Source organism: Idiotropiscis lumnitzeri, chromosome 18, assembly GCF_059441095.1.
Source record: "Idiotropiscis lumnitzeri isolate Australia: NSW breed Sydney's pygmy pipehorse chromosome 18, RoL_Ilum_1.0, whole genome shotgun sequence".
NCBI lineage: Eukaryota > Metazoa > Chordata > Actinopteri > Syngnathiformes > Syngnathidae > Idiotropiscis > Idiotropiscis lumnitzeri.
This window is the reverse complement of record NC_142408.1, coordinates 4,615,294-4,640,781: the sequence shown is the minus strand read 5'-3', so window position 1 is coordinate 4,640,781 and position 25,488 is coordinate 4,615,294. Positions and strand designations below refer to the sequence as shown.

General features: G+C 39.9%; 1 protein-coding gene across 5 annotated transcripts in view; it reads left to right on the top strand.

The window, feature by feature from the left end:
- The window catches only part of astn2 (astrotactin 2), a 228,018-nt gene that overhangs the window by 102,252 nt on the left and 100,278 nt on the right, over nucleotides 1–25,488 (top strand). For all 5 annotated transcript variants that reach the window (XM_088280727.1, XM_088280726.1, XM_088280725.1 and 2 more), the window contains 2 exons: nucleotides 1,657–1,844; nucleotides 18,424–18,847. In XM_088280727.1, coding sequence (XP_088136853.1) covers nucleotides 1,659–1,844; nucleotides 18,424–18,847 — 610 coding nt within the window. In that variant the 5' untranslated portion in view covers nucleotides 1,657–1,658. The remainder of the gene's footprint in view (nucleotides 1–1,656; nucleotides 1,845–18,423; nucleotides 18,848–25,488) is intronic.

The window sequence follows — 25,488 nt, the reverse complement described above, 5'->3', positions numbered from 1 at the left end:
ATCTGAAGCGTTTACTTCTCTCTTTTTGGAGGTATCGTAAGTCACTGAATTGCCCTCCTGAAAAAAAGGTTCAAGTCAAAATGTTTTTCACCTTGAATCTGAAAGCCGTTTTAAACTCCCCGTAAAAGCCGACGGTTTTTCAAGTGTCGCTATTCTGTGTAATTGACAGATTCAGAATGGAGAGTATAAAATCTCCCGAGTCACGGAGATGCCACCTGTCAGGAAAACCTGTGGCTGTAAAAACAATTTTTTTTCCCCCCACGTTTCATGTGAGACACTTGCACGGAATTTGGGATTATGGAAGAAGGAGGTCGTATCAAAAGCCTGATTTAGATTCGGTTAAAATTGGGATTTTCCTTTTTTTCTTTTTCTTTTGTGTTAACGGTACAGACATGGAATGAAAGTTGTGGAGTGGACCCGAAGATTTTCCGCCTCGATGATAATATCCTTGATGACACGGTGGCTTCGTATAAAGCCGTATTTGTAAAAGCCAACATTTCTTCCATTTTGTCTCAACGGTGCGGATAAGATAAGAAGAGTTTGTGATTTCAACATTCAAACCAATTTCAAATCGGGTTAACTTCTGGGAACGCTTTATTTATTTATGCAACTTTCGAGATGGCTTATGAGCTTGTGCACGTTTTTGTTTTTGTTTAAATTGAAAACTAAGATAATGAAAGATTATTATTGTGCCAGTCATATTTTCGTTAAACTTTAGGGAGCTGTGTATTTCTGGAAGTTTCCATTGACGTAACGTTGACCTGCTGCTGAACCTGGGAGCAAGCTGCACTTTGGGTTGTTGCAAATCTGAAAAGTCGTTCACATGATTTAAATGCAGCCCCAGTTTGTATTTATTTATTTTAAATCAACGCCAATGTACTGAATACAGGCAGCAAATATCGGGTCGTTTTTTTTTTTTTTTTTCCTCAATTCATAAAAAACACAATTGACTTCTAGATTTTAATAGATGGACGAGGTCATTTCATGTCATGACCAATTCCCAGCATGCACTTTGCCTGCGCCTAAAGGCAGAGCTTTGGCTTAGCCTCCCCTGACGACGTCGCCCCGAGTCAGTAGGTTAATAACCATCCGCATTCAGCGCCGTTTGTCATTTGCCACCGGCTCCGCTGATGGATGTCACAGATGTCTGCTCCCTTGTCACCCGCATGACAAAATACCACATCGCCCACCGACACGTCGTGTGTCTCCCACCCCAAGGCCCGATTTGCCGCTTTGCCCTTTTTCCCCCGAATCCTGAGGTTCAAGTGAGATTAGCGAGTGATCCTGCATTTGCTATAAATCTGACCACGTGATGCGTTATTATCTGGCTGAAGTGATAAAAAAGTAACTTTAGCCCAGAGCTGAGACTTTTTGGAGACCCGCTGTCTATTTGGACCCTGATAGAACTTTTGGAAGGTCCAGGATTATTTGGGGTGGGGTTCCATAGTTTTCCATACATCCCATCAGAACTTGCAGATTTTGCAGGTGACGACGCTAGACGGGTAATCCCTCGCGAAGCAGCGTTCTGACAAATTAGCTTATTTGAAAGCTCTGAGTTGGAACGTAGCATTAGAAAAACCCACATCGCAAGAACTGCGAAAGAAAATGTCAGTTTCTAAACGCCTTTTTTTTTTTATGTGCTCTTTCGTCATGCAGAGATGTCGGGGACGGGGGAAGACATTTCCCAGGTGCACTGGAAGCAGCAGTGGCTGGAGAACGGGACACTTTATTTCCACGTGTCCATGACGGAGTCGGAGGCGGTGGCCCAGACCACGCAGGCCTCGGCGCGGGAGCCAGTGCACATCACGCACGAACACATGCATCTGTTGCACATCTCGGTGATGGTGAGTCGGAAAAAGTTTACGTATTATTTATACTGGAGTTATTTATTTGATAAGGGCGGAGGGAAGGAAATTACCAACATGCAACATAACATTTGTTATGTGGCTTTTTGAGTGCTAAATGTTTTGTAAAACTTGAACAGGAAATGCTTTTGCGGGCCACATAAAATTGATGCGGTGGGCCAGATCTGGAACACACGCCACAGGTTGGACACCTGTGCCCCGAATGATGTACCTTTTTTCACTGCCTAAACCAGTGCTTCTCAATTATTTTCTGTTACGCCCCCCCCCCAGCAAGAAGAAAACTATTTGTCCCTCCCACACACACACACACGCACACACACACTCTCCACCGCAACTATAATTAATAGAATTTTCATTTCAAAACAAACCAACACTGTAGCGTTAATACTCGCTATGCACAATGGGCAAGAAGAGCGACACCGCCAACTACTGGAGTGGATGTGCAATGACACTTTTTTTGTAGTATGGCGGAAAAAAAGCATCTTCCCCAGGTTCACACGCGCCCCCCCCCAGGTGTGCCTGCCCCACTATTTGAGAAGCACTGATTTAGCCGAACATTTTAGGAATGTTGCACTACTCATAATTAAAAAAAATAAAAAATAATAATTTAATTAAAAGTAATTAAATCATAATAATCATAATGATTCTGATCATTCTAATGACAATGTTGATGATACTCTTACTACTACTAATAATAATAAGACAAAGTCAACTAAAAAAAATCTGTGGCCTGCAGTATCTCAGAAAATACAAAAATTCATCATATCAAATCCTTTCACCCTGAGGTTCATATTAAATTCTAAACCATTGCAACATTGATATTCCTGATCAACTGTAGTGCCGACACCCTTTTCCAGCACAAGTCAACTTTGTCACAACCTTGCACGCTATCTTGTAACTTTGTCCCATGTTCAGGCTGGCCCGGTAGCGGGCACATGTGGGGGCGGGACAAAAGTGTGAGGAACAGGAGGAAGGTGGGAGTGAAGGCAGCGAAATTGGGAGAAAGATTGCTTGACTGACAGTTGACTGCCGAGAAGAAGAGAGTCCTCACATTGCTGTCTGGCTCTGAACTGACAGGAGCAGACATAATGATGTTCACTCGAATAGCCAGAGGACACCTTCGGGGTGCGAGGCCAAACAGAGCCACTTTTCCATTCCGGCTGCCTCCGTGTGATTCTTCAATGGGTTCCTGCATTGGAATTCTGGCACACTGGTACAGACTTTCTCTTTAAAGATTGCTTTTTAGAGGGCTGGGAATTTGACTTACTCGTCTGTATTTTGTCTGTGCCTTAATATGCAGCCGCACGTGTTTTTTTTTGGTTCAGGCTTTCTCCGTTGAGTCTATCTATAGTGAAACTTTGGCTTAAGCTAATGAAGCTAACAATGTGTTTGAAGTTGCCCAACCCGAAACAAAAAGCAACCTCGACGACGGGTATCGGTTTTTAAATCATCCCGGCTCATTTCCGCCAGCTGGCCGGAGGCCCGCAGCCGTGTTTTACTCCTGAATGTGCGCAGTATGTAAGGACGAGAGTCTATTCTCAGCCAAGCACGTCCGACACGGCTGAAATGGCCTTCTTATAATTAAACAGTCACGGGTGATGTATGACCGTACGGTCATCGAGGAAGAGGAAAACTGGAATCGGCGGACTGAAGAGATGAATGTTCGGCGCGCTACTTTTTTAATTGCGCCCAGTTTTAATTGTTTCAGTCACCTCTGCACACACAGTTTATTGCGCCATACGTTTAATTGAAAGTGTGCGCCGGCCTCTTTGCTTCAGTCTGACATTAAAGCTTCTCGATGGAAGAATTATTGGACGCGTGATTTGCGCTTATTGTTCTAATATGGCATGTTAATTTGCGCTTTGTTGGGGGGGAAGCTTTAATTTTGAGGTGCCAGGGTTAAGTGGGTGAAGTCAGCGCCTCAATATGTCAATTAGCAGCTTTTAGCTTTGACAAATAATATTTTATTCAACAATATCTTTGTCAGACTGTCAAGATTAAAACGTTTGCTGCTGCACTATTACACTTCCTTCCGAACAGAAGAGAAATACGGCCCCATATGGCCGTACGGTTTAGATTACTTTCGGAAGAAATATGTAAATTTGTGCAGGCTTAAGTCACTTAAAAATGTTGTTTCTTTTTCCATTATTTTGCTCCCCCAACAAACAGATTGCGTTTGACCTTCACTTCAGTACAATTGTCATGACTTGGCAATCTTTCAATGGTAGTTTGTGGTTGTCGTATGCATAGGAACTACTGCTCTTTTACTTTTAATGGCCTGACGGCCTCATTATTTATACTGCCTAAGTAGCGTTATATGAGTTACGATTAAAGTTTTTGCAGCTCTCGTAAAGGCTCTGCGACGATGACGCGCTATTGTTTATGCCATCAATCTCACTCGCGCTTGTTAAATTGCTATTGGGTTTAATCATCCGCTAGCAGTGGAGGCTTTTTGCTTGAGTGATGGCCCCAAAAGCAGTCACCTTCACTTAGCTAGCACGATTCTCGACGATTTCTCGTCAACACTCACAGCGGTCGTGCGTAGTCCACTCGTGATAATTGTCACTGTGTCGTGTCAGACATGCGGAGCTGCTTTGTGAAACTTGGAACATGCAGTTCTTTATTTTTTAACATTAATGATGTGCTACCACATCACACATAAGTGTTGTTCCATCATAAAACACAATAAAACGTGCCCCACTTTGCTGCTGTATGACGAGCAGTTGGCAGAATTAGCATGCTAACGTTCGCGAGCTAATGCGCTAATCGCTAGTTTAAAGACTAATCATAAGCAAATATCTCAACATATTTCGGAATGTAAATGTACAATGAACCAAAAACACTAATTAATACTGATACATCACAAAATATTAACAACATGTACACGTACAGGCTGCGCTTGATTAAGAAGACGAAGCTGCAGTCATTCTTTTATAGCATCACAGTATGTCGCTAAACAGGAAGTGCATTACCCAACAACATCCGGTTTGCTTTTCACAATAATATAAATATGCATTTACAAAATAACGCACCTCTGTAACTGTAACGTTAGAACCCGATAAACAATATATGGCTCCTCAGAAGCCTGAATATTATGCGTTTTGTTTCCTTTTTTTGTTTTTTTAGTGGCCTGTAGCATATGCTGAAATTAACCATGTGACTCCATTTTCAATCGGACCCCTCCGTAATTTAATTATTATTAAGGATCTCTGTTTTACATGGAAAATAAATACACATATTCAAGGTATTTCTCCTTAAAAAGGGCTTATTCTACTACTTCCTATTTTGCTGGCCGTCCTTTCAAAGTTGCCACATCTCAAATCTGATGAATTGATCAAAGTACCTCTTCGGTCGTCTTTAATGCAAGGCAGCACTTTGTGTGCTCTCCTTTCCTCAACACAATATGTGACATTACAGTGGCCCTCTCATTTACCGGGACACTAAATGTGCCTCATTGTAGAAGCGACTTCTCTTTGGGTTCCTCTTGGAAGTAGCAGCGGCTATTTGGGAAAAGATGATTTGTCCTCTCGTTGCAGATCCTCGCATCTGAGTAATAGCCATGCTTTCATTTTTTCATGTTCACGTTCGGTACATTATCCCCGTAGTTTTGCTGATTATCGTGTATCATTTCCAATGTAGCTTATCCTTGCTCTCAGACTTTCATAGAATTTTTTTTTTTTATTTTTTTTTATAAAAAAAAAAAATAAATGTGGCACAGAACATACTTTCACAATGCCCAATTTTCTCTCTGCTATTGGAATCACATCATTATTTGACGGCGGGTCCGAAATATCCGCCATGTTTGTGAATGCTGTCTTATGTTGCGGGACTTGGCATCCATTTTGGTTGAACACTTTTGAATGAGAATTAGGCTTTGTTTGGAATATTTATATCATAACGAGGCAGCCTTTCTACGCGGCAGCTGTGTCATTTCACAGCGCAGGTATTTTCCCTCCCACTGAGTATTGCAGTGAAAAGCCTCATTTCCTTCATTAGTCCACAAGGAGGGCACTAGTCTTGTTACTGAACACCGTTCACCTCACTCGGACTGACACCGTGTGTCCAGATCGTCTTCATTTTCTCCTCTTCGGGTTCTTCACCTAGTCGCCGTGAAAAACAGGGGGGCGAGGGAGCTGGAACTACTGGAACATCTTGCAGATGCTCCCTGGCACGCATCCCACGTTTCACCATTCGCAGCTGTTGTGATTCCCGAGTTGAGAAGCTACTCATCACATGGTTTGGTGCTCTGATGTGGTTTCAAGGACTGCGCTGCTGTAGCAGTGGCTCAGCTCCCGTGTGGGGGGGGGGTCGGATTCATAGACAGAGAGATAAGCCCCTGGTCTTAAACCCTGCGCGACAAACTGGACCGCTAAGTGTCAAAAGTAACTTTATAATTTGCCATATGGAGATGTGATCTATTTAGGGTACCAAGTTTAAGTGCTACTTTATTTGTGTTTACACTCTGGAAAGGACGGACACATTTTGAAGTGGTAACTGAGTCCTTGACTTTCTTCCGCTGTGTTTGCTGAATCTAAACCTATTAGGTCGTTGTAACGCCCCCGCTTTTTTTTTTTTTTCGATGGCTTGCTTGAATTATAAAAGAGGATGTCAACCTCATGAAGAATATGCCGTGAAAGTATAGGTGGACCGGTGTTGGCTGGAAGGATGCACTTTTTTATTTTTTTTTTTATTTTACTCTGTTCCTACCTGCGGTACTCTTAACTGGGAACATGCATATCGATAATCAGGTCACATTTCTTTTACGCTGTCCACCGGTCTGGTGGGCCCCTTTGGACCGGGCCATGATGAAAGTATAAATATAATATAATAATAATAATCATAATAATTAATAAATACAAAAAACTTGCAGTACTTCCTGTTTATTTATTATTAGAGGCTGAAAAATATTGTAACGACTTCCAAAGTTATTTAGTTATCTTCTTTTTATTATTTCAATACAACTATTGTGGGCCGTAGCCGACGCCAACAAGTCAAGAGTCATGCGCGAGTTCCTCTCTCCCTCTCTGTCAGTTCCTTCTCTCGCTCGCACATGCCTCCCTTCCGGCGATTCGCGTGATGCATTCACAAAACTCGTAAATCACAACGCTCGGCGAAACACAACTGTTATTTCAACAACACAGATCAGCTAATTTGTTACAATGTTTTATTTGGAATTTTATTTATCGAACTCTTGACACATGTCAAGATGCTAATTATTATCAGTCGCATTATGCTAATACTAAACCCGCAATCTAGAAAAAAGATCTTGTTCAAAGCTTGCCCTCCACAATATGCGGTGAGCACCCAATCCGATTTGGCCGACCGCAAAAGTTCTGGACTGATAGGAACCGGGCTGCGTCAATATCATCGTATGGATGCATAATAACACTTCCTTGTTTGCTCTTGTGTGTAGAGCAGGGAAAAATAATAAGAATACAAATGCAACCCGACTGTCCAGAACGTGTGACAAGGAAACGTGGGAAAAATCTTAGAATGAAACCAACAGTACTCTATAGATGTAAAGGTTCAACACCGTCTTTGTCAAACGAAGTAGACGTTTTGAAAATGGTGACGAGAAAGCTCAGCCAAGTGTTTAGGAAAAAAAACAAAAACAAATCTTGAATGCACTATTGTGACTTCAGGGTTCAAAAATGTAGGATAAGCTTTTACAGTCCTCAGGGAAAGCTGATGCTGCAGCAATAACATCCAATTTAATACCTGACCCATTTTCACTTGGTTTCTCTGTGAAAGTGTATCCTTCCAATATTTGTACAATGCATCCTGTTGTCCGCAGGAATATATCAAAATAATATTTTGAGTATTTGCCATTTCATCTCAATTGAATGAATGAATTCGTTATCTTTTTAGACACTAAAAATCGGCTTTGAAAATTGTTTGTTCTTGACTGTGAGGTAAATTTAATTAAATACATTTTTTTTTTTTAATATTTTAAAAAAAAGTTTAAATTGGGAAAAGAAATCTCATTCTCATAATTCAACATCCATTTTTGCAATATACAGTAACTTTATTTGTCTTTTGAACGTGGAGCAAATGTGTTGTCATATTTAACATTCATTAATCATAAATATATCAATAACAAATATTGCCAAAAAGCATTGAATAAAAGTGTCATAAAAATACTTAGAGAAGTAATTTTAACAAATACATTTTTTTTACTATTATACTATCATACATCATTTTGTCTTTTAACATTACATCTTCTTTGTAATTTTTTTTTCAAATTTGATCAGTTTGGCCGTAGTATTCTGCACATAGCGTGCCCTCGACTGCGTATGTGCAGCATTCACATTTCTAATACAATTACTCAGCAGGGTAGAAAGCTTATCAGCACATTTTCATAACTTATGCAAATGTTTAGTGGTTTCTTTGTTTAAAACTTTATTGGCTTTCCATCTATTTAGCAGCACAACGCAAAATACATTGGATTTTCTCTCTGTTTTCATTAGATGTCATTATAAAGAGTGTATGCGCCCTTAATTGCGCCAATAAGCAAATGAAAACAAAACAATTATTGCAGTATGCAATATGGTCTCTGTGAAGATGTGATTGCAAAATATATTAACATTACATAAAACTAGTGTCCCGGGGTGTTTAGTCACTCCACTGTAGAATATGAAGCAATATTAGTTGCATATTATCATTTATTTGCCAAATAAAGCCGAACTATTATGTTGTGAAAAGGCAAGAAGAGAGCCAGACTGCCACATAAACATTGCGCACTTGCTGCGCGGCCACGTCAGAATTGTTAAATATGTTGGCCCTGCGTGGCAAAAGATTTTTTTTTTTTTAATATTTGTTTACAATATAATTAACGCTTTGGTAGGGGCAATTGTTTTGATTAGATGAACTAAAAAATATGAAAAAAAATCATTAAATTTTATATATATATATATATATATATATATATATGGTTTATAGCTGTGTTTACATATTTGAGAAAAGGAAAGTGACTATTTTATATTTATTTTATTTATTAATTAATTTATTACACCATTTGGAAAGCGTTACAGTTTGTTACAGCTCCAGTTGTATATTGTATTATATTGTATGTTTTATATTTATATATATTTTTTTAAAGCAACTGGCTATGATGTCTATTAGAGCAATAATTCCCTACCACTGTGCCAGGGCACATCACTTTTAAATGATTCATTTTCACTTAATTGGCTTGGAAATGATTGTTTAAGTTCCCTGAGTGTGTCTTCAATTAACAAGGCCTGAAATTTCACAGTGAGTCAATGTTTGAGCAAATTAAAACGAGATCATCATCATTATTTCAGCATATATATTTGTTGTGTAATTCTTTTGTTGTTGTGCCGTCTTCTTTTTTTTTTTTTTTTCTCATAAAAAAAATATGCGGGGAAACATATTCGGGGATCGTTCTGGGGAAATCTGCTACGTTAACTGACTTTGATTGATTGATTATTTTTTTAATGCATATTGGAAAAGGAAGGCACCAAAGCCTTTTTCGATTTCAATCCAGTACTGCGCCTTGACATCAATTCATCTTGATGACTGTTTTTTTTTTTTTATTTAAGCACCCCTAGCATAGCAGTGATTAAAAAAAAAAGAAAAAAAGTTTGGCATGAATGTGCAAAGAACGTCAATTTATAATGTGTTGTTTTGCCCTCCCCTATGTGCTAACGATGGCAGATGTGCTCCACTAGCACACATTTATGTGTCAAGTGCCAAACGGGAACAGCTGTGCGCTTTCATTTTGGGTTGGAGGCTTCATTCCGACCCGTGTCAACCAGTTGCACGGAGCAAAACAAAAGCGTCATATTTTATTCGCCTCATCCCCAACAGACCGGAAATGTACGTTTGTTTTGTTTGCTGCAAGGTAGTTAATTGGCTTTATTTGCCTCCGATTGGTTCAGTCAGTTTTCAAAATAAGGACACTGAAATCCAGTTACTGTGCTATGCTCTTTTGTACAGCAAGTGAAAATAATTTTTAGCTATGAGGAGATTGAGGGCAGCAAAGAAATAAAAGAAAACGATGCAGAATGGAGTGTACACTGCCGTCAAGATAAAACGCGATACAATTGTTTACTGATATTGCGACTGATTTGGGGTGAGCCACATGCTGCTTCATCAGATCTGATCATATGCAGCTGGCAACTTTGCGATATTTTCCAGAGCAACTTCCAACTTTCGCATTGGGGAATATAACAAGCAGTTGCAGCTGCCTTAGACGGATGCGCGAACGCTCAAAGGTCAGCCCAGTGTGGCGTCACCCGGAATGAACTGCGGATCGTGAACAAAAAAACGCCGAGCCAATTATATGAATCACCAAGTCATCGCTAAGAAGGTCCGTCACAGATTACATTATTATTATATTTTTTTAATCGCACATGCTTTCACACACACGCCTTCCTCAGTTGAGTGTGTTTCCTTCATTCTGAGGATTTGGTATTGTTGCAATAACAAACGCTGCCCTTTTCTTTTCTCAATCAAAGTCACCCCAAGGCACTCATTGTCCGGGCTTTCTTATTGCCTTGTTATCAACATGCTGGAGCATTGGCCCGTTGTGACACGGCTATAAATATTAACTTTGCCCTTCTAATCACAGCTTTCGGTGAAATGTCGCCGGCGAGCGCCCTGGTAGTTATCGGCATATCAAAATCATTTGCTCTCACAATTTAGTGTGCGTCGTATGTTTTGTGGGAGCTGTAGTCCCCTCCCAGCGATGCTAATGTGGTGATGCTAACGTAGCGATGCTAACGTAGCGATGCTAACGTAGCGATGCTAACGTAGCGATGCTAACGTAGCGATGCTAACGTAGCGATGCTAACGTGGCGATGCTAACGTGGCGATGCTAACGTCACCATGTATTTGATTGGTTGATTTAGCTGTCAAAATTATCGCTTTTAATGTTGCTAAAATTCTGGATCCGCTGGTGTATTTTCAATTTTAAAGCATGCTTCATCTCTCTCACCGATTTCGATGACATTCGTAAGTCTCGAGGGGAAAAAAAAACAGCAACACAATTTTGATAATTTGAAGTCAGCCTGTCCGGTCAGTGAATTGGGCCTTTTTGGTATTTCTGTCTTCATTCCCATCTTAGTGTACCAGAAACTTAAAATGCTAATGGGAGAATGTAGCCTTAAATGCAGTCTCAGCCCCAGACAAGCAAGATGCTCTGTGGCCTTAAAAGTTCTAAAGCCAAACATGTATTTGGTAATGACAGTTTTTCTTAAAACTACGAAGACTTATTTGATGATTCTTCCAACAAATATCATTAATGACTCTATACATTTAGGTCTCTTAATCTATGAACAAGAATACTTAAATCAGGATACCCCAACAATTCCGAGCAACAAACGCTAACATACTTCAATGTCGACTATAACTGAGGAAGTTGTTGCCGTACAACACATTCGCATTCACCGCAACGAGACAGCTGTCTACAATCTCTTGAGAAAATGTCAAATCCAGGCTTGCGGCAGCTGGTATCATTTGAGTTCTATTTGTAGACCTGAGAAAGGCTTTTGGCACAGTCACTCGTAAACTACTCATAAGTTAAGTGACACTTCAATTTCTCTGAGAACTCACTGAACTGGATGGACTGATTCTTTACTTTTAGGACTCATTGTGTCAGAGTGCATAACACTACATGGTGTGTTACAACAACCTTGGAGTGCCACAAGGTTCCGTTCAAGGGCCCCTGTTGGTTGTTTTTTACAGAAATGACTTGCCATTTCTATGCCGATAGATGCCTTGTATGTGCAAGCAAAGATAAATTCCAAGCTGCTAAAGAAATTACAGATGTGTATTTACCTTTCTTATCAATATACTCTGTCCCTTTTTGTAAATAAATTCAAACTTCAATGCGGAAGTGCATGGACATATGGCAATTACGGTCGTTGTATTGCTAATGGAAAACATCACGGAATGCCATTTTATCGTCGGGAAATGTAGCCCGGCTCCATGACAACAGGCAAACAAACAAATGAAAGGCATTATTGAAATGTCAAGGCTTCTTATATAAGAAAATGTGAATGGCATCCACAAACAGCCATTTGCTCTCACTGTAAGGACTTATACTCTGTTTCGATGAATTTGTATGAGTTGATTTTTTTTTTTGTTTATAGACGAACTGGAAACAAAACAAAACATTAGTCACATTAAGCGCTTACTTGATTTTTTTTTTTTAATGAACCAAAAACGTAATATTTTTATTATAGCTTTATTTTAAAAACATTATGAAAAATATATTAGCTAATATAATCAATACAGTGTAACATGAGGATTTGACACAATGGCAATGTGAGTTATCTTCATGGATAACTTCCCCAAATAGTTTCCTCTCCTCTCACTGATGCCGCGTCTCAATATGTTGCTCCGTCCCTCTCGCAATTACATTTTCTGCAAAAAAAAAGACCGACTGTTACCTCAATAAAACCTCAAAAACTGCTCATCCCCGTTTGACCTGGATCTAAGTGGAGTCTTACAATCGTTAAATCAATGACGTATGCACACAGACAAAAAAAGGAAATAACTTGTCCGGTGTGAAATGCTCGGCACACCCCTGGAAATCACGATAGCATTTCAGTTTGTAAAGATGCGGTCCAATTTTTGGAGACGGCATTATCTAACCTTATATCTTTGGACTGTTACGATAGAGAGCAGCGTGGCGTGTTAAAGATGAATTAATGGCTGATAGTGGCTTAGCGAGATGTGGGAAGGCAGGGATGATGGAAATGTGCATTAGGTCCTTTCTGCGGGAGGAACAAAATAGAAAAGTTGAACCGTTGCTGAGCGGTTAAGCTAGAGGGAGATTTGTATTCAGTTTTCCTGTTGCGCCGTAATCAGATTTTGTGATTAGGCGCCGGCTTTTTGTTTCTGTGTAATTTCTCTGGTGATTTGCATGGCCCGGGCGATCCATCCCTCCAGGAGAAATCGTTTAACTTCCATCAAGAAACAACAAATACTAGTGATAGTCTGATATGCTTTTTTTTTTTTTTTTACCGATACCGATTATTGGAAGTCATGGAGGCCAATAACCGATATTTGAAGCCGATATTCATTTTCAGTCGAGAGGGAAAATATTTCAATTTTTCTGATTTGCATAAAGTTTTTTTAAATTTATTATTATACTACATTTTTGACACTATAATTTGTTGACAAAAAAAGGGGTAAAATGTTGTCAATTTTTTTTTTTAAATAATAACTCCAGAAATGCCTTTAAGTACATATTTATCCAACAACTTTAGTGATTTAAAACATGTTAAAGTTTTTTTTTTTTAAGTCAGTTTTAAAAGTCTAACAAAAAATTCACGGCGCTCTCGGGCTCAGCTGCGTGTTCAATGAAATCAAACATCTCTTTGAAGTTTACCACGGCAAATAGTTTTCTATTCGTTGTGAGTTGTAGTAGACATTTTTTAAAATTTTGGCAAAATCTGTTGCCTGTTCCGCAGTGTGTGTGTGACTCGAGGGGAAAAAGCAAACAGGCAACTTACTGCTGATTGGCTGCTACAAGGAACCATTCAGACGGTGCTGTGGCCGAGCCAATCTGCTTCTGCAGGCAGGGCCACCAGCACAGGAGAGAGAGAGCGAGAGAGAAGTGTGCTGCAGCAAGCCAAAATAAACCAGCGATTAATTTATCGGCCTTGAATGTTTAAAAAAAAAAAAGGCCGATGCCGATAATGGGCAAAATGCCAAATTATTATTAGATTATCGGCTAACAAATACAGATGTGAGACATCAATGTACAATAACCTTTTTTGGGTTTGTATTCGGCAATTTAACAGTTGAACTAAGTGGCCGAATAGAATCATGGCGAGACCCTGTTCCAGAAAGGTCTTTCTGTCCCCCACAAAGACCCCCCCCCCCTCCCCCCTGAGTCCAGGTGATGGACAGCCTTGCTTTCCCCAAGGTGATTTGGCAGAGTGGAAACACTCGCCGGAGAGCCAAAGCTTGTCATTCCAGTTGGACACAGAGAAGAGAGCAGACGCTGAGGCACCTGTCACTCCAGCATCCTGCTGTGAGCTAGCGGAGAATCAGGTTGAAAGCTGAAAAAAAAAAAAAGAAGGAAAGCTTGTGTATATATTCAGTGTGACATATTTAGCTTGAGGGGGTCACAATTGGACCATTTTTTTCCCCGAGTGACCGTTTTTGGTGCTGTGCCAAGTACTTGTCGCGCAGCCTGCCTGCTAAAATGTTGACTGATGTTTCCAAGGCGATATATTCTGTTTATTTCAACTGGAATTTGAAATGTTTTATATCATCCCTGTGACTTTATTTTACAAGAAATAAGCCCTGAGTCAGTCTGATTTGAGGGCGTCGTCCAGGTCATGAAAATGAAACATTACTGAAGCCCGCCAACCTTTCTGAAAAATAAATGAATGCTTTCCCTTGAATAAAACGAATTGCAGCTCTGCTTACCTTTTGCTTTTGAAATAGAGCTTCAGACAGTTAAAGTGCTGCCCGATTATTTCAAAACATGCCGCGCCTTTTTTTTTTTTTTTTTTGCCAGTAGCTCTCAATAGGCAGCCCCATGCCCGGTATTGTGACTCAAAATTGTTCAGGACTTTTCGTACTGCACTTAGTACGGCTCAGAACGACATCGCCTAACCGTTGTTTTTGGAGCAGTCATTTTATTTTTGACACTTGGCCAGCTATATGAACCGATTTTATGCACCTCCAAAAATAAATATATAAAATATATATATATATATAATTGATATGTCAGGAGACGTTAGCTGGCGTGCTTTCCAATTTGAGTATTATAAGATCAAAATTCAGATTCAAGAACAACAAACATAAATGCACTGAAATTGTCATATCGAGCAGTAAGCGGGATTCTCGTCACATATTCGACACGACAACAAAAAGCAAGCAAGTGCTCAGTTGGAGTGGCATGAAATTGGGAAGCTATTCTCAGATGCAGAAATAAATGCATGAGCGAAGTGATGGACAGAATGTTTGAGGCAAACACAAAAGAGGAAATGACTGTTTCATTCAACAAGTTGTTTTCATTCATGTCGATGTTTACGTCAACAATTTGACATCTTAGTTTTGAATGAACTATTCGATTGTTGAACATTTGACCCATTGAAAAAAATTAGATTCTATTATTTGAGTTCTTTCACATTTCTTTGAGTTCACGTTGCCGGTTCATCCGAACATTTTTTTAGACTGCTTGATCCTTTCTTGATCCTGTTTATTGTTTGGTGGAATGCTGGAACATATCCCAGCTGGCTTTTTGGCAAACTGCATCTTGCGCCGCTCACCTGTCAATCACACGGCACATCCATATTTAAACAGTGGACGACAATCCGCTTTGGCTGTACACATTTTCCGACCCTTCACAAAGTCTGTTCAAATCAGTCGCAGTTTCATCCCATTGTCCACAGCACAATAAGACGTTTTTTTTATCTTTTGGGTTATCCTCGGGAAAATAGAGGCAGTCATCGGAGATTTGGATTCAGAAAGTGTAATAAAGAAAAAACAAAAAAAAAAAAACAACAAATAAACAGACAGAACCTCGCGTGTTGAGGTAATGACGCCAGTCCAATTTTTTTCTCCTAAAGCAGGAAGGCAGATGCTGGCTGGGAGTCTCCATTGTGCACAGATGGTGACCGAAGCACGGAGCATGTGTTGTGTTTTGACGCGCATTGCGGCATAAAGAAGAAGTCTTGGGCTTCATGAGGGAATGTCTCGACGGCGCATATAAAAGTCAAGTTTTTCTCCCATAAATGATAATTGAGAAAAGGTCAATAAAAGCGAGAGGCAGGGTACGGGAAGATCAATATACTTGAGCATTAAAAGTCCAAGCTATTATACAGTGGAGAGTTTGAGAGTTTTGTTGTTGAAAACCAAACAAAACAGAAAAAAACTTGCATTTACTACTACTGTTTAATTATCCTAATTTGGATCAGCATCTAATTGCATCATTTTTTTAAATAAAAGGCAACATCCTTATTATTATTATTATTATTATTATTATTATCATCAAAATTATTATTATTATTATTATTATGATCATCAAAATTATTATTTATAATTAATTATAATTATTAATAATAATGATTAATAATAATAATAATAATAATGCTATTATGTATAAACTATATAAGGGTTAAATTTAAATAAAAGCACGTACGTAAAATCCGGTGAATAATTTTTTTTATTTATATGAAATTATTCGACACCATCCCACCGTATTGTACATTGATTCATGGAAAATTTCTACTCTCTCACCCCGAGCTGGCCCAATGCGGCCGTCGTTGTGGCTCTCCCATGGCTTGTTTTCTCATAGCTCCTCGGCAACAAAGCAATGCGGTCCCATGGTGTGAATTAAAGTGTGACAAGAGCATTTGCAAGGAGCTGTCCTGCTGCTTCCTCTTGTGGTGTTCTATCAACACATCGATCGCTGACTGCAGTTGCCAGCGCGGCTGCGAGAAAATTCATCTCCACGAGGCGTATAAGAAGCGACGCAACGTGAAGAAACAAGAAATATTGCAGCTAGAGCAGTCCTGGTCGGTCTTCCCAATCAGCGCTGACCGATTTTTGTTTCTTTGGACCGGCAGTCCTCCGTTTACTATGGTACACAAAATTCAAGTTTGTAACTAGCATGCGCAGTGGTTTTTTTTCATTTGATAGTTATGGCCGCTATGTGATTAGCGCATTAGCGTAGGTTAATAACAGACTATACCATCCAAATGTTTTGAAACATTGAATGCAATTTTGTGAGAATGCGCAAAGCGAACGTGCGACTAATGTCCTTTTTCATTTATTATTTGGTGAATTTCGAGAGCAAACGAGACTGCACCTTGAGATGATTTCTTATTAGATCAGGGGTGGGCAAACTTTTTGATTGGCGGGCCACAATGGGTTCTAAAATTTGCACCTTATAGTCCGCAAAATACGGTATTTACATAATTAAATGTATGATAATTCAATAAATGTAATTATAACCTTTCGTTGAGAAACAGTTTCAAGAAAGTTGTATTCCCTAATATCGCTGGACCAGCCAGGACACCTCTCGCCCAAAGTTAACACTACATTGTTGTTAATCTTAGAGCTGATCATACACCAAAATATTCAATCTTTTTTTTTTTTTTTTTTTCTCAAGACGTAAGGCAAGCAAAAATAAAAAATCACAACTGATTACTCTTCAAAACTGCGCGGCCATTTTCAAAGATGCACAAACAAAACTGTTGTCTTGGAAGAACATCAGTAATGAAAGCAAAGTAAAGAAATGAATTGAAGGCTGAACAGGAAATTGCGCCGCGACTAAGTTATGAGCAAGCTCCGAGCTCATTACTCATCCGCTCTCCGACAGAATGACAACTCAAATTAAACCGTTGCTAGCAAGCGCTGCGTCTTCCTTAAAGCCCAACAATTCATAATCCCGCTTGTGGAACAAACACATTTTAGTTTGATGTGTTTAAATTGCGTTTACTGTTTTATTTTTATTTTTTTTGTGTAACTTGATTAGCATGCACCTGCCACGGCGACGCTAACATAAATGTATGCCGTTGCTCTTCAAAACACACGGAAGTGTCGAATCCGAGGGGGGAGTTGCGCGTTTTTTTTCGTCAAAAGTGCCATCCACAAGGAGATTAATGGACACGTTTGTCCTCGCCATCAGTCGCCCGAGAGACGCCTCCCCTATCGTGCATGGCGTGATTTATGGCCACTTACACGTGCATGAGTTGGAAGTGGGAAGGGAGTTGTTTTTTGTTTTTTTTCCCCCCATTTTTTAAATGTTGTGACGAATGACCTCCCCTTGTGGGTTTTCATTTACAATCCGCTTCCGGATGTGCTCGTGTACAACGCACGTACGTGCTTCTTTTATGCACTCGCGAAACTGCGCAGACCACATTTTCACTGCCTTTGCAAACATATTTCGATTCGGACACGGTGCTAAATCACAAGTCTGATGTATATCGCGGCAATGTTTTCCCACTGGAATGAAGCATATACATGCAGTTTAATGTTTTACAAATGGCTATTTTTTTTTTTTTTTATGAGAAATGACAACCCTGTTTAAAAATGAGGTAGTTGTAATGCTCCTTTTACTTTGACAGCGAGTGGCAATCAAATTTTCTTAATTATTTTCTTGTGTCATTCAAGTGTAAAAGTAAGTTAGCTGGTTTTGATAGAAAAGTGGAAAAAAATATTTATTTCCCTCATACCAATGATTATGGTCTGTAATTAATGTTTCCAAAATTAGGCTCTTGCATTGCATGCAATTTGAGTAATTTTAGTAAATAAAAAATTCATCTTGCTTTGAAATGACAAATTTTTCAGAATTTTTTAAAACATTTATTTATTTTTTTTTTTTTTTTAAATCTCTTAAAACTCATTCACTGCCAGCCTAGGTAAAATGAATGTACTTTTTTGGCGTCTATACCCGCCATTGGTAGTGAATGAGTTAATTAAATGTTGTATTTTGCCTCTAAATATTGTTTCGGGAAAAATGTGAAGCACATTGAGTGACCTTGGATATGAAATGTACGAAAGAAACAAAACTGCCTTGCATTGCCTATTAATCCTTGCAAAAACAGTTTTCTCATGTCTTGTTTCTCAGGGAGGCCTCATCGCCCTGCTCCTGCTCATTCTCCTCTTCACCCTCGTCCTGTACACCCGCCACCGATGGTGCAAGCGTCGCCGGATCCCCCAGAAGAGCGCCAGCACGGAGGCCACCCACGAGATCCACTACATCCCTTCGGTACTGCTCGGACCCCAGGGCCGGGACAACTACCGGGGCTCGCGGAGCGCCCACCAGCACGGCAGCTCCGTCATCGGCGTGCCCATCCGAGAGACGCCCATCCTGGACGATTACGACTGCGACGACGACGAGCCGGTGGGACGTTCGCTGAACTCCACCCCCAACCAGCTGCACAACAAAGTGAGCGACGGGTCGATCCAGGAGGACTACGGCGTCGGTATTGGCTACGGAGGACACACTGACATCAAGGAGGATGAGCTTACACATTCTTTTGACAAACGAGGTACGTGCAAGACGAAAAATATATCATAAATAAAAGAAATGACTTTTTATTATATATGAGCCCTCCTTGGGCTCATTAAATAATATTTTATTCTTATTTGAAAATGTCGGCTCAGCGGTGGTTGTCCTCTTTTTCGTGGGCATGATTTGTACATGAGCGGTGCCAGCTCCCAGATGGTACAGCCTGGATGCTTAACTTTGGCACCGCTCAAGACCACCCCCGTTTACCGCCGGCACAGCTTGTGCTGCTTACGTTCGATCACACACTTTAGCTTCGACTGCTCACTGAAAACTACTCGCGCTTGAGCTACATTAACTCTAACGTGGTGCTCGGCAGTTTTTCTTGGTTGCACCAAAATCTTCGACCTACATCGCAGTCACAAAGCTGTTGGGAAATCCGCTTTGCACGCGGGAGAGTTTTATATTTATTGAACTCATTCACTACTAGACGAGTAAAAAAAATTACAATAAAATAAAAAAATGGATCTTTGACGTCTCTGGCCGTCAATGGCAGTAAGTGAGTTAATATTAATGCGACACACAATTCACTCACAAAATTATTTACTGAACAGTGAAATTTCAACAGACCACACTTGCACACACTTGGATTTTTAAGTAAAGGCAGGCAAACATTTTAGTTCCTGAGAAGATATTTTTAAGACCCAAAATAAAAACAATTTCTAAAAATGATCCCCCTTATTTGTATTCCAACAAGTATTAATTATTACTAAGTCAGTCCATTCATTTTTTTTTTTTAAATACTTATCTTCTCACTAGTGTCACAGGCGTGTAATAAAGCTGTCGTTACTTGTTGTCTGAGCATATTGGGCGTAATAATCGAGCCATGAAATCTCACTTGAAATGATCAAACAAAAAGTTTGACAAAAGATGCTCAAAAGTATCTTTTGCCATGTAGTGGAAGAGAACCTAATTGTTCTTCCTGCCACTATAAATCAAAAATAGGGATGAAATAAATGTACATTTTGTTGTAGTTAGTAAATAAAAAAATTCAGATCAAATACACGTGCACTGGACAAGTCTAAAAAATAAATAAATAAATAAATAATTTGATTGGTAAAGAGAGAGTCTATTCAACTTGAGTGTTTTTCGAGTGTGGGAGGAAACCGGAGTACCCGGAGAAAACCCGCATGGGAAGGCCACATACCAGAACCGGTCCGAATTGCTCAAAACAACGTACCCACATAAAATAAGTCCATCTTTCACGTGTGCGGTAATTGAATGTGCGGATGTCAAGTGACCAAGGCCCGTGTTGCTTTTTCTTCTTGACCCGAGCAAGATTGAATCAAGGGGTTTGTGAAGAGCGCAGGCGGAAATGCCTGTCTGCCTTTTGTAGCGGCTGGGCTGTGTTTGTGGCATCTGTTGATATCCTGTTGAAAGTGGGCCACTTCTCTCCACGGTTCAACTTGAATAATTGAAACGGTATGCTGACGGAGTTGGAGGGAGCCCGGGTTATTTATGTCATTCTGAATCATGCATCGGCGCGGCTTTAGGAAGTAACCTTTTTTATCATCCCTCATAGTCACGTGAGCGCTATCAAATCTGATGTTTGAGGAAATAGGATTCATATATCATGACGTGACTCATTTGCTTGATCTGAATACATGACCCACACTTGTAAAAACATGACATTCTGATTCATATTGAGTTTGTGGGATATGAATTAAGCCGGCGGTGTTGAACTCGTTTTTTGTGGACGGGCCATATCGTAGTTCTGGTTTCCCTCAGAGAGCCGTTATGACCGTCTTACGTTTCACAACAAATTGATGGAAAGCCAATTTTGAAATCAGAAGCCAGTCTGTAATTGTTTGTCCAACAATTCCTCAATTTGTTTTAAAAGGGGAGGATTGGTAACAAATAAATGCAATATCTCATATCTCAATATTGTTAAAAGTGATGAAAATGCGCAGGGGCTGCATAAAATGAGGTCGCGGGCCATATCTGGCCCCCGGGCCTTGAGTTTGACACCTGTGACTGAAACAGACAAATCCACGCGTTTTTAATCCATTTTAACGGGCGGCCATTTTGCCACTTGCTTTCAACTGAAATTGACATCCCAGTTGCTGAGGTAATGACCAATCACGGCACGTCACATGACCAAACTCAAAAAGCAGATCGACAAGAAATAGCAAAATGGCCACCCCCCCCTTTTTTTTTTCTATCTCTTCAGACTTCGGGCTGCATGAGTCGAAGTAGCCGCTCACCTCATTGCGACACGCTTGCTCTTCCGACATTGCAGTAGAGGGAGGCGGGGTCAACGGTAGATAATTGCGTGCCAGAGAAAAAGCCCCGCCTCTAAAAAAAAAAAAGAGAGTGACCACTGTGCTACATCCTTGGCGGATTTGGACAATGGAATACAACTCGAAAATGTGAGAGAAAAGAAAAGTTTTTATGGTGTAATTAAATTCTGATCATATAGTTTGAGCAGAGCTTATTACGACGTAATTAATGGAAAGCCGTCCGTTTGCATTATTAGTTATTTGGTTGTCTTGGACCCTAATTCACAGGAGTTAAATGAATGTTTTATTCACAAATAAAATAATTCAATTCAAAATAAAGACCTTCCTGATCCAAAAATGCTGCGGAATTAAACACTTTGCAAGATTAGTAAGGGCAAAGCTTAATGAATGAAAAAATAAAAAATCTTTAGAAATTAATCCGCAATGCCAAACAACTCAAGCTTTGGGTTGATGAATTTTGGATGTTGAATAAAAAGGACGCCGAGCTCTACAAGAATGAAACTTAATTTAAGAGCTGATCATGAACTCTGAAGTTTTTTTTTTCATGTCGCAACAATTAAGGGTCAAGGAGTTTTTCTCATATTATTTGTCATTCTGGTCTATTTAGAATTGGACATTTTTGATTGGACAACATTCAAAACATTTTTTATAGTCACATTTGCGCCAAACCCTGATTTGTTTCAGTTGATTTCAACCTTTTTTTATGTAGGTTGGTGACATCATCGCTGTCAGAAGTGGACTTGCGCTGTCAGAAAATGCAAAAACAAAAAACAAATCAGAAAGTGCATACTTATAGATTTTTTTTTTAAAATATAATAAATATGTATGAGATGATCAGGACTACAGTAGCTCTGATCGTAGGTTTGAGGCGATACGGATCAAACATTTAGCGTGCTACTCCTTTTCACATTAATTTATGTGTGAACTCGCACTTTTCTGACACTTTCAAAATACGTATGTCTCGAATTCCCCTATGCACGGTTTGGCATTTTCCGGGAGTCAGAACACAAAGCTTTTAATTTGATGCCTCTGCTTCCCTATCTGCACTCTGCGTTAAAGGTGGCATTTGTGTATCTTGTGTCCCAGCGGCTGATCTACACAGCAAGGCAACTCAGACGGAAGCCTTTAAATATTTTTTCCGTGGCCTTCCTGCTGTGGTATTTTGGATCCATTGATGTTTTTTTTTTTTTAAAGCATTAAGGCACTGGCTCTAGATGTATTCATTTTTATGAGTTTATCTTAAAGGGGAAGTCAACCAAAATTTTGTAATCAAATTTCTGATTAATGTTGTGTTTGTGGAATATGAGTTAAGCAGAAAAATCCTCCCTTTTTTTTCTCGCCATCTCAGTGTCGGCCATTTTGTCACTTCTGCCGACTGAAAATGACATCACGGTTGACCAGGTAACGACCAATCATGGCTAAGCTTCAGAAAACAGGTGAGCCATGATTTGATTGTTTCCTGAGCCTTGAGCTACTGTGATGTCATTTTCAGGCGTCAGAAGCAACAAAATGGCCGCCCCCTGTAATGGATTATATTAACTCATTCACTACCAGCCGAGTTAAAAAAAAAAAAAGGATCTTTGACGTCTTTATCCGTCAATGGTAGTAAATGCGTTAAATGGATTTTTGACGTCTGTAGCCGTCAATGGTAATAAATGTATTAGAGGTGGATTTTACTGCTTAGCTCATATTCCACAAACACAATATTAATCAGAATGCCATGTTTCGACTAGTGGGCCTACATAGAACAATTTTTTTGTTAAAAAAAAAATTGGGTTGACTTCCCCTTTAACACCCTCAAATATGGCACCCAGATTGAGATCCATGCGATATGGGAATGGACATTGAAGATGTTTTGGGTAGTTAACGAGTCACAAGGGTTATCATCGCCATCACACACAACCCATCTCACAGCCATCTTATTCCTGCAAGTTTCCACGACGACACAGAAAACGTGCGTTCTGCGCTCACGCTGAGCACGTGCCTGGAGTCACTTAATTGGTTTAACAATAGCAGCGGGATTCAACGCGAGTGACGTAGCAAAGGTTTAGAGGTCTTCAAGCCATGTGCAACTTATGTTTATTCATGCAGCTATAATTAAAAAAAAAAACAAACAAACATCTGTTGATTTTCAAATTACCATAAAATGGTTTTACACTTCACAACAAGACCGCGGGAGGCTGCGAAACACAGAAAAAAAAAACAACTCAGTAATACTGTTAAAAAAAAAATTGAAATGCATTCCAGAGATGACTGATGGTGGGAAAGTGGAGACTGTCATAATTTTTTTTTTTTTTTTTTTTTTGCTGGCCACTCTAATGCGAAAACCAGTTGTATGAGTTTCATCATTCTTCTCCGGAAGTTGTGACGGAGAACACAATTAACAAACCCCCTCAAGCACACTAGTGCATATCATGCGGTCATTTGGAGAAGGAAGGACGGGAATAAATTTGGGTCAATCAAGAGCAAGCTGCCAGGAAGTTCAGGTATAGTGCTGAGAAATGACGACTTAATAGTAACCCGAGCCACCATCAGATGTACATTGGTCAGGACAAACAAAAAAATACCAAAATAAAAACCCTTTCCAGTACAAATGGCTTCACCGCAGATCAATATGGGAGAGAGAGAGAGAGAGAGAGAGAATTTTCTCCCAACATGCATCCTCCCTCACCGTCATTTTTGAAAATAAAGTTTGCTGAGCCGATAAATCCTAAATGTTGTTTTCTTGCAACTTGCAACTGGTCAACATAACAAATTCCAGGGTGACTGATGTTGCCTCGCAGTGTATTAAATTAACTTAATTGTATCTAGATGTGATGAATCATCTTGGGTATGTAATAAATTGGCACCGTATTGCAATTATATTTGCATAATGTCTCCGCGCTCCATTTCCACTGCAATGTGCTCTGGAAGGTTCTCCACTCACAACATTTTGTGTTGACTTTGGAATCTTTCAAACGCCCACCAAGCCATATTTCACTTAACTCCCCCCCCCCCCCCCCCCCCCCCTCGGCAATTTTAAATTATTTTATTGAGCTCAAAGTACATCAGAGCAATTATTTTTATGGAAAATATGCATCAACATTTGGTGGATACTATCTATTCAGGTAATGTTTTCATCTTTTAAATAAGAGTTAAAAAATAAAAAATGAAGCTAACCACAAACGGCATACAATAAAAAGCATTTTAATGTCAGTAAAAATGCATATTTTAATCTTTTTGTAAAATGTATGGTGACAATACAATATATTTTATTCTATGCTATTCTATTTTGTGACAATTGATGTTGAATAAGAAACATTATGAATTATATTATATGAATTAAGCAGCAAAATCCACCCGTTTTTATCCGTGGGGGCGGCCATTTTGTCACTTCTGTCGACTGAGGATGACATCACAGTTACTCGGGGCTCAGGTAACAACCACATTTCGGCACACCTGTATTCCGAAGAGTCATTGTCCACTGAAACCGCTAATCCGCTTTAAAAAATGCCACCCCCCCCCCCGCCCTCCCAAACCGATCTCCGCCGCAACTATAAATGATTGCATTTTCGTTTCGTTGTAAATCAAACCTACACCGTCGAGTTCATACTCAGTGCGCACAATGAGCGCCACTGCCAACTAGTGGATGGGATGCGCAATTACACTTTATAGTAGTACAGCAGAAAAGAAGCATGTTCCCCAGGTTCACACGCGCCCCCCGCCCCAGGAGGCAAGAAACACTGACACGACACAAGATCATCTTTAATACTCCACAGGGAACATGTCGACAACGCGTCGTAATTCTCCGTTGAATTGTTTGTGCGTCTCCACGCTGCTGTTTTGCCTGCCGACAGAGTTCAAATGAGCTCAGCAGTGTTTGGTCGTCACGCACCGGAAACCTCCTGCGCTCGGCATATTGCCGACGTCTGCATACGTGTGAGAACGGCACGCGTCCATTTGAAATTGAACCCTTTAACTTTTAAAAATTGCACGGCGCCACTTGAAAAAAGGCTATCAAAGTTGCATGGCGATTTACTCCAAGACTGAACATTTGTGCTTTATGCTCGACTACTTTGCCCTTCAACCGTCGGCATCAGCAGAATCGATCCCTCTGGACCGAGATGGACTTTCATTTATTAATTGATTAACTTTCTTATCCCAGCGGGGGCTCTGATCAGACGTGGGATAATGTGACATTAAAGAAAATGCTAAGTTAAATTAAAGCTTATGGCGGTTGTTTTAAAAAGGGATACTATCCATATTTTTACATAAATACCACCATGTGCTCATGTCGAAAGTTCAAACGGACAGCAACGTGAGGCTTCCTTGATTACAATTAAAAAAAAAAAAAAAAGTACAGTCATTGTGTCGTTGGCACTCCTGATTTCCACGCAGGCACAAG